At 40.0% G+C, this 14,577-nt stretch overlaps 1 protein-coding gene across 1 annotated transcript in view; it reads left to right on the forward strand.

The window, feature by feature from the left end:
• ltn1 (listerin E3 ubiquitin protein ligase 1) overlaps window positions 1-13,833 on the forward strand; it is a 27,319-nt gene extending 13,486 nt beyond the window's left edge. The window contains exons 15-30 of the mRNA XM_046860722.1: window positions 429-576; window positions 818-1,025; window positions 1,294-1,453; window positions 1,652-1,756; window positions 2,009-2,151; window positions 2,732-2,867; window positions 3,646-3,790; window positions 3,962-4,175; window positions 6,570-6,807; window positions 7,474-7,554; window positions 7,875-8,061; window positions 8,294-8,465; window positions 10,455-10,672; window positions 11,579-11,773; window positions 12,801-12,968; window positions 13,076-13,833. Of these exons, the coding sequence (XP_046716678.1) occupies window positions 429-576; window positions 818-1,025; window positions 1,294-1,453; window positions 1,652-1,756; window positions 2,009-2,151; window positions 2,732-2,867; window positions 3,646-3,790; window positions 3,962-4,175; window positions 6,570-6,807; window positions 7,474-7,554; window positions 7,875-8,061; window positions 8,294-8,465; window positions 10,455-10,672; window positions 11,579-11,773; window positions 12,801-12,968; window positions 13,076-13,138 (2,581 nt within the window). The 3' untranslated portion in view covers window positions 13,139-13,833. The remainder of the gene's footprint in view (window positions 1-428; window positions 577-817; window positions 1,026-1,293; window positions 1,454-1,651; window positions 1,757-2,008; window positions 2,152-2,731; window positions 2,868-3,645; window positions 3,791-3,961; window positions 4,176-6,569; window positions 6,808-7,473; window positions 7,555-7,874; window positions 8,062-8,293; window positions 8,466-10,454; window positions 10,673-11,578; window positions 11,774-12,800; window positions 12,969-13,075) is intronic.
• The last annotated feature ends 744 nt before the right edge of the window (window positions 13,834-14,577 follow it).

A 14,577-nucleotide genomic window follows, 5' to 3' on the forward strand; every position in this document is an offset into this window, starting at 1 on the left:
TAAAAAAAATCCTAGGAGTCAGTTGTCTATGATATTCTCCAAGTTACCCACACAATAATGCACTCAGCTAAATATTGTCTGATTATCCCAAGTCCCAATTATTTGCCAATATCGCACACCCCTATCATAGACAGAAAAATCCTTTGTCCAAAAGTGGTCTTTTTTTAGCTATTTGGTGAAATCCAGAAGGTTTTCCTCAGGCCACTACACGAATAGTCTCATAACAATGGTGTTGATAGTAATGCCTATTAACAAGAATGGCGTATGATGTGAATTGATTAATACTGTTGTTTTCGTTTATTTTGTTTATTTCAGTGTGTTCCATAACTTAACTGTCTAAGTATTATTTATCTCATGTAGCTCTACCTTTCATCAACTCATTAGAAGGTTTATTCCCCTTTTTGTAATCATGTGCTTGCTGTTTGCAGTCTGCAGGTTCTGGTGCAAGCGGTGCAGAGCTTAACTGACACTCTAGCCATTGCCCAGACGAGCGGCTGTCTGCTGGATCAGTTCCTCAGCTGTCTTACTCCAACAAATGAGGAGTGGGCCAAGCTCAGAGAAGCCCTCCCTCCTCAGGTACATAGTCACTTGGCTTTGATTGCTCTACAGTTTTATGTGAGATTGATTAACCATGATCATGGCCATTACAAGTAAATCACAAATTTAAATAACGATCCAGGAAATTTAATTGTTGGTAGATGAAAAGTGACTAAAAAAAATCCATCTAGACATTTTAATGTATGCTCTTATTTTTGTTAAAAAGTGAATGTTCACCTTTTTAACTTAAATTTGGATGACTTGTTATACCTCTTTGCAGTGGGTGAAGCGCCCCTTGCTGTGCGGGCATTTTAGAGCAAATTGTGTGTGTCCTGGCATGGAGTTGTGGAAGGTGAGAGGATTAGACACAATCCCTGCACACTTGTGTGCCAGTGCTATGCTGGGCAAGCTTATTTTCAGTGCAGTACCGGATGACGAGCAGCAGGAGGCGACAGATACCATCAAACTCTCCAATCTTGAAAACACGGGTGAGGCAGAGAACACTGATACAATATTCTTAACGGAATTATAAAGCGTTATAAAAGAATTGTAAAGAAATTATCCTGTGATTAACATAAGTAGACTAAGATGCACAAGCTGGTAACAAGCACTTGGAAATGAAAAATTTTAAAAGTGCTCTTGAGAAAACAAATTCTCCAGGGAAGTGCATCTTGATCATCTGGATATTACTAATGTATTATGTACAAATGTATGTATATAATGTAATATTTTCAATGCATTTCTTGTTCTGTATAGTTGCCGAAATTCTCTACACTCTGCAGTGGTGTGAAGAGATGGAGCATTGCCCTGCCTTGGTGTCTGAATATCACAAAATGCTTCAAGAGTGGGACGTAGTGGGGAAAGTGCACACAACAAGCTGTGATAAAGTTGCCATTCTGGAAACGCTGTTCACAAGGTGAACCCATTTATCTATTCTCAAATTCTAATCTGCTTAAATTCCACCGCATCGATTATTTTCTAATTAATGTGTCATTAATAACTAATATCCATGTTTAGATGCATGTTGGAATGACCTTCCTTCCTTCCGAATGTGTTAGATCTGTTTTTAATGAGTGCAATTAATCCAAGGTTTCACGTTTGGTTCGAATTGCAGGTCACGAGAAGAGGGTGCCCTCTGGTCACTGACATTGGCAAGCTATATTCAGAATAACAATGCAGTCACCAGACACATCACGAGTCTCTATGATAATGTGGAACGGTAAGAGAACTACTGAAAGTTTGAGTTAGTATTTCATTAAAGGAGGTATTTAAAAAAATAAATACCAAGGGGTGTGAGGTTATAGCTATTTACCATTAAGGATGTGCATCTCCTGCTCATCAGCAACGGCTATTGTTAAAGCTTATTATTATTATTCTGGGCTTGTGTATATAAAATGTAAAGCCTGGACACTATTTTATAATTATTTATCTATCAATATATTTATTTGTGTGTCTGTGTTTCTGCCCTCAGTTTCTACCCTCTTTCAGAGCAGAACGTGAGCACTATAAAGGTACTGTGTTCGTATATGAGTACTACAGAGAGAGAAGCCCTTATCGCTCTGTCCATTGCTGAATTACTCAACTGGCAGGAGAAAGAACAAGATTGTGCTGAAAGTAAGATGAACGATTTTACACCTTTTTTTTTTTTTGGGGGTTATATTTATACACTCACTCTGGGAACCCGTTATTTGCCACCCAGATTTCTAGGGTTTTAGTTGACTCACTCAGTATAGTAGGTAGATGATTATATAAGTTGATTTTTTTCAATGCAGAAAGAATCAAGACACCTGGCAATCACGTGCAATCTACTGTTAGTGTTTATATTTAAATACGATAATACAGACAATCTCAGTTACTTCTCAGAATCTCAGAAACCAGACAGCTAAATATCCAGGGGGAAAAACCAGCAAAAGTGCTGCAACATGATTGGCTGATTGTACATGGACAGCCTGCGACTTTAATTTGAACTTCTGCAATCTATTGTTTCACTCTTGTATAGTATTGGGTCAGTTATACAGCACTCTATCCATCATGGCCGCTCTGGACTCTCAATGTCCATAATGCAGAATAGAAAATGTTCATTCTACAGTTTTTTGTAAAAGGTGTGTGTTTCTCAGGAAGTGCACATTAAAACAATTATTTGTCATTTTCTGTTAACAAATGATTGTACTTTTTTTTTTCCCGCTGTTTTTAGGTGCTCTGGCATGTCTAGTGGTGCTGGATTGTTGTTTGCAGGCTGCGACTCCTGTTGAAGATGAGATACTTTTGGCGGTTATGGCCACCATGCTCGAGTGGCGTAACAGCAAAGAGGAGTGGTTTCTTTTTAACAGGTTTGTGTATCTGTGTATAGTGCATCAACCGCTCACACTTGTTGTGCTGCTATTATAGGATCTCATCAGCATTTTTTCTCATCATGCACAACATTATGACCACCTGCATTATATTGTGTTCGTCCATCTTTTGCTGACTCATCGAGTGTTAGCAGCAGTCACTTCTTCAGCAGTTTGAGCTACAGGAGCTTGTCTGTTGGACGGGACCACACGGACCAGCCTTCGCTCCTCACGTGCATCAATGAGTCTCGCTTGCCCATGACCCTGTTGCCTGTTCAACACTGTCCCTTATTTGGACCACTTTTTATAGATACTGACCACTGCAGACCAGGAACATCCCATTAGAGCTGCAGTTTTGGAGACGCTCTGACCCAGTCGTCTAGACATCACAATTTGGCTCTTGTCAAACTCACTCAAATCCTTACGCTTGCCCATTTCTCATCAACTTTGAGGAGACAATGTTCACTTGCTGCCTAATAAATCCCACCCACTAACAGGTGCCATGATGAAGAGAGAATCGGTCGTATTTAGTTCACCGCTAATAATGTTATAATGTCATAACATTATGCCTGATCAGTGTATATATGAAGGTCTGATTATTTGGAGACCCTTTGTTTATAAATCTATTTCCATTATTTCTTGGCATCAGATCACCTTCTCTATTTTATAAGAAGATACGACTCAATCATTTGGATTGGAGAAAGTTATAGACATATTAATTGTCCAAAGGTTTGTAAAAGATTCCTGTGTCTCTGATACTCATCTACTCGTTTCTCAGTGACCTGGGGAAAGTGTCTGCTGCACAGCTGGCCATGCCTGTGGAGATGATGTGTTTTCTGTCTTGGCTGGTGAAACATTCTCCCACAGTCCTTGGCAGCACTCACTGTGACTTCCTACTCTGCTCCATGCTAGCCTGGCTGGAGGTATGACCCTTCTTGTTTTGTCATCAATTATGTTAAAGATTAAACATCATAACTGAAGCAGGCTTATGTTTATGTATGTGTGTGTGTGTGTGTGTGTGTGTGTGTGTGTGTGTGTGTGTGTGTGTGTGTGTGTGTGTGTGTGTGTGTGTGTGCGCTTGTGTTTGTCCACAGACCGCCAGTGAGAGCAGCAGGGCTTTCTGGAACCCATGTGTGCAACAGTTTGTGCAGGCTAACTGTGAGCTGATTGTCACATTGAATGAGTTTTTCACAGCACCACCTGCTGGAGTAATGGAGCAGCTGCCTCCTGATCTTAGCTCCGAATGGCAGGAGTTCTTCATGGAGGGAATCCACAATCTGCTGCTACCCCTGCTGATCAAAATTCCTGGTGAGTCCTGGTTTTATTGGCAGTAAATCTCCCTGAAAAAAAAAAATTAATAATAAAAATAAATTGTGTATATATATATATATATATATATATATATATATATATATATATATATATATATATATATATAATATCTACTACCCTTCAGTGTGTTTACAACAGATATTAAATGTTTGATCAGTTTCGTAATAAAATGTTTGAAGGTCGTTGAACAATACATAAAAGATTTACTTTATACCAGCTGGCATCGAGGTTCATGTCGTGCATCATGTGAAAAGCTCATTCAGTTCTATTTTAACAGCTTTCAATCCATATCTTCTGAGTCAGAGGCATGATGGCATTCAAGTCAATGACAGGATTCAAAAACATGCTTTCTCTATGCTCCGTTTGATATCGTAATATACAAAAACCAAAACAAAAAGAACACAAATATACTGCGTGTTTACACTCCGATTTCATGTTTTTAGGTTATGATTTTCTATTTCTAGTTGGCAGATCAAAAACAACAGATTCTTCACCTCCATAGCCATCCTACAGACCACCCATGTTCTCTTTCTTTCATTGTTTAGTTTATTTACAAACAGAATGAATTAGATAAAATATGGTTCCATTCCTTCATAATACAGTGGATAAAGTCTTCAAACTCAACAGCAGTTGCTAGTTTCACAAATCGTTCCTTAAATTATCAGAGCATCAGATTTAAAAAAATTCACTTGAAATTGTTCCAAAAATCAGAGATCCACCGAGATTTATTGCTGTCACAAAACTTCACAAAGAAAACATAAATTTAAATTAGAAGAAAAGCCAAAATAAAAATGACATGGATAAAAGCAAAAATCAAACTAACACAGCACGTGCAACACTACCACGCCACTCTCCCATTGCCAGACAACACTTCTACATCCTGCCAAGGACAAAAAAAAGTTATAAATTGCTAAAATCAAAATACAACGGAATTCACACTAGTGCCACCTAGTGGTGCAACCAGGCAACTACCTTGCATCTGCACAAAACAACAAATTGTGTTCTATTAATTTAAAGGTTAAATATGTTTTGGTCGCAAAGGGTTGCAGACCTTTGCACTGGGCCAACTTAGAGCATCTGTGAGCTAAAGTAGAAAGTCCAAGAAAGAAGTCATGGTCTCCATGGGGACCTGCAACCAACGCAAACGAGTGCGGCAGGGGAAAATATTTAATTGGTGAATACTTGTGTGTGCGGGTTGCGGGAGAATAAAATTATTTGTAGGACTCCTGGAAAATGGCCTTTTAAAATATAATAAAAAAATAATAATAATAATAACAAATAAACTGATGTATCTACTGCACAAAAGCAACAAACTTTCTTTCGGCTTCTCCCGTTAGGGGTCGCCACAGCGGTTCATCCGTATTCATGATCCGCACGTTTGATTTGGCACATGTTTTTACGCTACATGCCCTTCCTAACGCAACCTTCCCCATTTATCCGGGCTTGGCACTGGCACTAAGAGTGGCTGGGGTTGGTTCCCTGACCGGGGATCGAATCCGGGCCGCAGCGGTGAGAGTGCCGCATCCTAACCACTAGACCACCAGGGTACCTTACTGCACAAAAGCAACAATGTGCAAAAAAAAAAAAAAAAAGATTTACAGGCACAAGGTCAGAAGCAAACTCTCGTGAAGCAAAATGTCTGAAGCGAAAGACAGGAGAATCACTGAGTGCTACAGATATCACTTCATCATTAAAGAAAGGAGCATACAACATAACCTTGGCCTGTTTTTTTATTTTTTATAAGATATTGTTTTAGTTGATGTTCTGAAAAGTTTCATGTTCATCATTTACACAAAAAGTCAAACTCAAGGCTGTAGCTATTGACAGTGGGTAGAAAATGGGTAAAGGGGGAAACATAGAAGTCAAAGGAAACAGAAAATGTTGACCTTTAATCTGTGATTGTCTTCTATTATATGAGAACCTCTCTGGGTACATGTTGTCAGTGAGATGTCAACCAGAAGTGGCACATGGGGGTCTTTTCAGATTGCATATTCTATAATCCAAAAGTTTAGCCATATTTATCTAGGACATGTCTATGAAACTAGCACTTTATTTATAATTCATCATGGGGTAAGGAAAAAAATAGTAACCAACTCCATGTACCATCAGAACCCCTGATGAGGCTGCAGTTTACTCTAACACTTGGCTTAAACTAGCAGTGTATCATTTCCAGCCAGAGTTCTGAACACATGGTGCGATTTAGTGCAGCTCTGCCACATATATGCAAACGAGGTGGTTTTTAAAAAAAATGTTTTATTCTCAATGATCCAGGCTTTAAAAGTAACATTTAGATGACATTTTAAAGCAGATCCTTTCATGCCCCCTGGATGTACCTGAGTAAATCTGAACGAAGAGTTTTCTTTATTGCAGTGGAGTTTCCGGAGCCGGACGATCCGACGTTCCCGGCAGCTGTGGTGGAGGCGGTGGGTGAAGCTCTCAGGCATATTCCTGTCCAGCTGCTCACACACAACACACTCCCAGCTCGATTTGTGGCCGACCAGAGGAGTAGCCTGCCTGATGCCCTGCAGACACTTCTGAACACACTCACACCGCTGCTCCTATTCAAGAGCCGACCACTGCAGCTGGCTGTCTACCACATGCTGCACAAGTAAGACATGGGATATTTATTGTGCAGATTCTTTTCCAAGGGAGCAAAAGCAATCCAGAACAAGTACCTTCATCCAATAATGTATAATTGTAATGAAACTGGTAGGTTAAGATGCACTGTATTGTCAAAAGTTTGTAGACACCTGGTCATAAGTTTGGTATGTGCTTTTTGAGCACCACATTCCACATTTAGTCCTGATTTGCTCCTAAAATTCCCTTCACTCTACTGGGAAGATGTTTTACTAGATTTTAGAGGGTGCTTGTGGACATTTGTGTTCATCAGCTACAAGGGTGTTAGTAAAGTCAGATACTGATGTAGGTGAGGTGAGGAGGCCTGGGGTGCAGTCAGCGTTCAAATTCATCCCAAAGGTGTTCAGTAGGGATGAGATCAGAGCTCTATATCAAGCCACTCAAGATCTTCCTCTCCAAACCATATAAAACCATATCGTCATGGAGCTGGCTTTGTGCACTGGGGCATTGCCATGCAGGAACAGGTTTAGTTTTCCAAGTTCAAAATTTTATTATATTGCAACCAGATATCCCATACAATTGTGTGCTCCCAGCTTTGCTGTAGTAACAGTTTGGAGAACCACATATGGCAGGAAAGGTCAGGTATCCCAATTCATTTGTCCATATAGTGTATTTGTGTTTTTTTCTTTTCCATTAGGGTAATGCCTTCGCTACCGGAAAGTGACAGCGAAAGTGCCAGCACCAAAACCGAAGATGAAGACGAGGAAGAGCCATCCTTGTAAGATCTTATTTTTTCACTCATCCCACAGCCGCATTGTAGACCAGTTGTAAAACAAAGAAAAAAAAACAGTAAAGCCCTTCTCATTAGACTTTTATCTTTTCATTTTTGCATTTACATGTGACTTTTAAAAGAACTCAGAAGTCACCAAGTGATCAGAATAATAATTATCCTGTGAAAAAAAAAACAATTAAATGGCACGGCTTTTAAACAGTCTATAACAAGAAAGCAACACATTAATCAAAAGATATCTCAAGGGTTGCACTCATACAGAGAGCACCGGAACGAAATCGATGTGAAACAACAACTCTGTTATGCAGGTCTCCTCCGGCTGCAATTATGTGCATTCTCACAGCCACAGAAGATCTGGTGGAGAATATTTTGGGCAGCGTACAAGTGGGCGAGTTTGCCGTCGTGCAGCCTCTGAGCATGGAGCACTGTTGCATCTTGGGATATCTGTTGACTTGGAAACTCCTCCTCGTTTTCTTTAAGGCGGCACCATCCCAGGTATCGTACGCGTTACATTCAGACTCAGAGTTCCTACGCATTATGGAAAAATATGTACAAGTATGGAATTAGATTTGAGTGATAACAATGCAAAGTCTACACTTATCCATGTTGAAAATGGCGTTTTACCTAGGGCCAGATTTCCATACTAAACAGATGTATATTTATGTGCTTCTGAGTTAATATGGTTGTAAGTGGAGTTCATTAATCCTCTTGGAATGATGTGTTACAGCTGCGTGTTCAGTACTGCCTGCATTTAAAGAAGACCCGTTCACTGCATAAGCTGCTCCTGCACCTGTTTCGTCTCATGCCGGAGAACCCAACGTTGCCCGGGCAGCTCACGGAAACAGCCAGCAGAGAGCCCAAGAGCTTTTTCACAGAGAGCCTGTCTCTCTCCCTGCATCGTAAGAACATCATTCTCTTTTAGGTTCATGCTCGAGTAGTTCACTTCTAACAAATAGAGCCATGATGAAGCCCAGTTTAGACTTTCAAGCATGTCTCCAAAAACTTCAGAAGGTCAGAAAAATGCTGTGAGAGGAGAACGTAGGGTGGGCGGTTATGCAAGTGCTCCTTAGTCCACTGCAATCAGCCGGCGGTGATGTATGGATGGGAGGAAACGGATGAGAGCTTCAGCTCTGCATCTTAAGAGTCTCTCATCAAAAGCATTCATCTAATCACAGCAGCAGTGTTGGGCTGTAGTGTCACTTTAAGTAGTAAAGCTATTAGCTTAAATACATCCCCACTAGTGAGATAATAGCATATATATATATATATATATATATATATATATATATATATATATATATATATATATATATATATATATATATATAGCTTATGGTCAAAGAGTTTATTCAGTCAGTCATCTTCAGCGCAGCGATGGCTGCATCATGGTCAAGATGTCATTGTGATTGGGGAAACTGTGCTGGGAGCATTGGGTGAGATTACACTTCCAGGCAGGGGTCCCCAGACTTTTTTCGGTGAGGGCCACATATTTTTTCTTTTCGTTAATAGGGGGCCGTGTCGGTCTGTAACAGAAAATGATATAGGCCGGAGTGAATGCCAGTATTATCGTGGAGATTTCAATTCTGTTTCGGCAGCCTCTTTCTCTTTATGCTTTCCTGCTCTTCCTCATTCCACCACCACGTCTTTCTTTGCCTTTCTTTCACTTTCCAGATGTCACACCAAGTACCTTTCTAGCTGTCTCCTTTATCACTTCTGCAGTAGTTGCCCATTCATCTAGCACCTCTTCACCACCACCGAGCCCCTGTCTGACCTCTTCTTCTTGAATTTGACTTCTTGAACTTCTTGAACACTACAGTCTTCCTCCTCCAGTTTCCACCATCTTATTATTTTTTTCAGTCCTCACTCTCTTCCTCTTATTCTTCACCTTCATAGCCACCCTACAGACCACCATCCGATGCTGTCTAGCTACACTGTACCCTGCCAACACCTTACAGTCTCCAATCTCCTTCAGGTTACATCTCCTAAATACAACATAGTCCACCTGTGTGCACCTCCCCCACTCTTATATGTCACCAAATGCTCCTCCTTCTAATTAAAATGAGTATTTACCACTGCCATTTCCATCCATTTAGCAAAATCTACCACCATCTGCCCAACATTCTTCTAACAGAAACTCTCTTCACCTCCACTACACTCTTACTTTACTTTAGGATCACCCCTACACCATTTCTCTTTCCATCCACACCATGATAGGACAGTTTAAACCCCACTCCAATGTTCCTGGTCTTACTCCCTTTCCACACACAACATATCTACCTTTCTCCGCTTCATCATATTAGCAATTAATACATTCTAACTAATAAATATAATATAGTGCTCTCTGTGCAGCACGCAGTCTCGCACTTAAAAACGAACAGCATGTGGCATTAGTGATTTGCCTAATGTGTTTAGAAATACCTGGTTAGCTTTCAGGTTATTTGGAAGATAAAGGATGATTGTTTGACAGGCTGTTTGATTTAATTTTGATCTGTAAATTAGCGTAATATGAACCATGTCATCATTCAGTACTGTAGCTATGAATGTTAAGCTCCATTTCTCTGAAAAACACACACTACCACATTTTTTAGTGCATTATTCTCCTATCACCTAAGAACTGCATATAGAATGAATATTCTATATGGGGAGGTGGTATCTTAGTGGTTAAGGCATTGGACTTTGGATATGTGGGTCATGAGTTGAAATTCCTGCCACCCCTGAGCAAGGCCCTTAACCCTTTAGCTGCTCAGTTGCATTAATGAGATGAAATGTAAGTTGCTCTGAATGAGGGCATCTGCCAAATACCATAAATGTATTCCAGGTTTCCACACTTTTGCTTTTGGTTGAATCTCAAACATTCTGTATTGTGTGTGTGCTCACTTGTGTGACAGAGAACGACTTGCAGTCCGAGGTTCCGCACTTGGCCTGCTCCGTGTACTACAGTGCTCTGAAGGATCTGCCTGCAATGGTGCGCCTGTGGTGGAACAGTCAGGAGAAGCGCGTGGTTAGCACCGTGGATAAATTCACCAGCAAGTATGTGAGCAGTGTGCTGTCGGCACAAGAGATCACCTCAGTGCAGTCCAGCACGCAGACCTTCGACAGCATGACGGTGAGACGTAGCACAGTAAACCGTTTTGCCGTAACAAACGCAATGAAAATGGTCATGTTTAAAGTTCAGCTGCTAAAGCTTTGTTTGGAATTGCAGACAACGGCTCGGAAATGTGAACGTAGAAGTAGTACGGCTTTGAATCTTTCTCCATGTTTGGTCGACCGATAGTGGAGTTTCCCGAAACCGATAGCTAGGTTGGACCGTATTAACCGATTAATCAATCGATAGTTTGTAAAATGGAAAACGCACACAAATGTGCTAAATGAAATAAATATGTATATATTCCTAATAAATATATACAATTAGCTTGCAGTCTCGCGTGTAAAAACGAACAGCATTTGGCGTCATGTAATTTGCCTTTAGAGACCGGAAGACGGAAAAACTATCGGTGTGGATTTTTGCAGATCGATCAATCAACTATCAGTGTAGATTAATCAACAACAACAACAAAAACGATTAATCGGTTGACCTCTAATTTGGACTGTGCTCATTAGTATCATTAATAATGGCTTGTTTTCATTGAGATGGGATACTGCTGCAAATACTTGTCCATGACATGTCCAAAATACAGGTCCATGCAGAAACAGTGTTCTTTTGAAAGTCTATATGTGCAGTTATGTAGTATTAGTCCACAGGGGGCTAAGCTAATTAAAATATTTGCACTATTTTCTGCATGCATGTCTAGATTCTCTGGTATTTAAATTAATCCTAAAATGATGCCTGCTTTGCCTCCATATTGTTCTGTATTTGTATGTTTTATATTAAAAGAGGTTTTCTCACATAAATAAGTCCTGACTGGATCTGGAGTTTTCTTATTGAAAAGATTTGCATTTAATTTATTACAGATATTGACTGAGGACTGTTGAAATTTTATGAGTAACAATAAGGACATGTCTGTGTTTGCAGGTCAAAGCTCGCTCTGCCACACGAGAGGTGATCGCGACCTACTCGGTGGATGATATTTTTATCGAGTTAGTGATCCAGCTGCCTCAGAACTACCCTCTGGGATCCATTATTGTAGAGAGCGGCCGCAGGGTCGGCGTCGCGGTGCAACAGTGGCGCAACTGGATGCTGCAGCTCAGCACCTACCTTACACACCAGGTACGACCAGTTACCACATTCACACCAAATACACTTCCCAGAATTGCACCTGAATATTGGAAAAGATTAATGAATACCTACACTGCCTTTTTCCCCTTTATTTTATTAATTTTGTATTTCAATTTTTTTAACTGGCATGCATGTCCAAAATATAAAGATTATATATATAAAAATGATGTGTACACCCGAATGTAATCCCCCTAATTAGCTTTTTGAGCAGCCTCAAATGTTATCTGTACTTTGCAGTTATAATACACTCTACTCTTCTGAGAAGGGTTTCTACTAAGGATGTGCATCTCCATTACGGCTGATACGATTTGGATCTCGAGGCGTAGCCGACGATACAATATAAAGCAGCTACCGATGCGACACGATACAATACGATATGCCCCACTACGATGCAGTGCGATCCGATTTCCATTCGCCTCAACGCGGTGCGATTCAATGCAATACGATCCAACGGAGAATATATGATTCTCCGCAGTTCAACATGCTTTATTTTTTTTTCTGGTTCAGACAGATAGCAAATCATAAATGTACTCAAGTGCTTTCTGACGTCTAACGCATTGCCCTTTCAAAATCTGGCCTTTTATGCCAATGCAAATCGATCAATCTTACCATCCTTAGTTTCTACTAGATTTTATAGGATTTATTTCCTATTTGTTATTGAGGTCAGGCACTGATGTCAAGTGAGGAGGCCAGGGGTGGAGTTTGTCTTTCTGATTTACTCCAAATGTGTTTAATGAGATTGAGGTCAGGGCTCTTTGAAGGCTACGCGAGTTTCTCCACTCTGACCGAACCCTTTGTTAATGATCCTCTCTTTGTGCATTGGGGTATTGACATGCATGAATATGTTTGACCCTTATAGTTCTAATGAAAGGTGTGAGATCCATATATGGTTTTGAATTCGGAAGACTTGTTGACAATTTCTTTCGAAATTAGCTTAGAATTTAGACTTCGGCACACTCAAATGCTACCACATCAGAAACCTGGCTTACAGACTGTATGTATCTGTGTGTGTGTGTAGAACGGCAGTATTATGGAAGGCCTGTCTCTGTGGAAGAACAATGTGGATAAGCGTTTCGAAGGAGTAGAGGACTGCATGATCTGTTTCTCAGTCATCCACGGATCCAACTATTCACTTCCCAAGAAAGCATGTCGCACCTGCAAGAAGAAGTTTCACTCTGCGTGTTTGGTAAGTAGCATTTTTCCTACCTTAGCTTCCACCTTAAACACATCCATAGACACACATTGTATCTTACAAAAAAAAAAAATGTCTTTATGCTTCTTATTTTTTTCCAGTATAAATGGTTCACATCAAGCAACAAGTCTACATGCCCGCTGTGTAGGGAGACCTTTTTCTAAAAGGGAGACAAGAAAATCTACTCAACCCCCTCACAAGACATTTGTACATAAACCTGTATACGAGTTTTTGGCCCATAAGCTCCCAATGATCATACCGGTAGTGATTTTTAGCCTCCTCAATGAGAAGAATGAACAAGATTCAATGAAAGCCACTCAATCAAGAACATAGGGATTTGACCCTACATACAATCTTTATTTTTCAAATCCACCAATTGAATTGGACTGTATCGGACCGGACGTCCTCGAATGCCTTGTTGTGTCCCGTTCATTTTGTTTTGCAGGACATTGTTCCTCAGTCAAGATTCCCAGTTAACACTGTATACTCTCATCACATGGAGCTGATAAAGGATTGCTCAGACAACATCGTTTTTAAAAATAAGCTTTAATTAAATCTCATTTAATTTTAAATACATATAGGCACTATTTTGTGTTATAAAAAGAATAATTGACCATTGAATCTGAAATTCAGAATATTATGTGCTGCTGTGCTCAGGACCATGTTAATCATTTGTGTAGAACCATTTCATTTGCTGATTTCTTGTTAAATTATGTTTCTGTAGTCATTTGCATTGACTCTTACTATGAATGTAGTAGTGACTCCTAATACAATCGGAGACTCCTATCATGCCAGACATTTGCAATGCTCTTATTTTTTTCCAAAGGTACAATAAATTGATTGTTAATCATATTACTGACATTGGTGTTCCCGGGATTTCTCTCTTTCAAATGCTTCTAAAAATCATTCGTCTTCTGGGAGGAACCCTATTCAGAAATGAGCATTGATGGACAAAGTGCACAAACTATGTATTACAGTTACAGTAGCGATACTACTAGGTTAAATATTAGTCCAGTAAAATGAAAAGTACTCCCTTTAAACTTTTACTTTCACTACAAAAGTGCTTGACTTTACTTTACTTGACTTGACTTGTATTTGCCTTCAAATGTACCTAAACGTATCCTAATATTTTTGTCGCAAGACTTTTGCATAATCAACTCAGTTTATGTGAAAAGACTCTGTTACTCTTAGCACATCAGTCTATTAGAATGATATTAACGAGTCAAACACTGATTAATACCTATGAAAATGATTATCAGCCCAAAACCTACTTTTCCACTACAGTGGTACCCTGCTTATCGACCGGCTTGGACATCGACCTATTCGCTTAGCGAACAGTTTTTCGACCGAAATTTGCGCCTGCTGAACGACCAATTGCCCGCTTATCGACCTTTTTTTACCCCGACCCACGTGGAGCGAGGGAAAGGATCTTCCCAGTCTCGCCTCAGCCTTCTTGGAGAGAGCATCTATCGTAAATTAAACTTCGGTTTGTGAACAATAAAGTGTTATTTAGCGGTCAATATAACAATTTAGTGCGTGTATATTGTACATTCGCTCTTCAACCTTTTTGATTTTCGACCGGTTTTAAGGAACGGATTAAGGT

This window comes from Silurus meridionalis, chromosome 11, assembly GCF_014805685.1.
Source record: "Silurus meridionalis isolate SWU-2019-XX chromosome 11, ASM1480568v1, whole genome shotgun sequence".
Taxonomy (NCBI): domain Eukaryota; kingdom Metazoa; phylum Chordata; class Actinopteri; order Siluriformes; family Siluridae; genus Silurus; species Silurus meridionalis.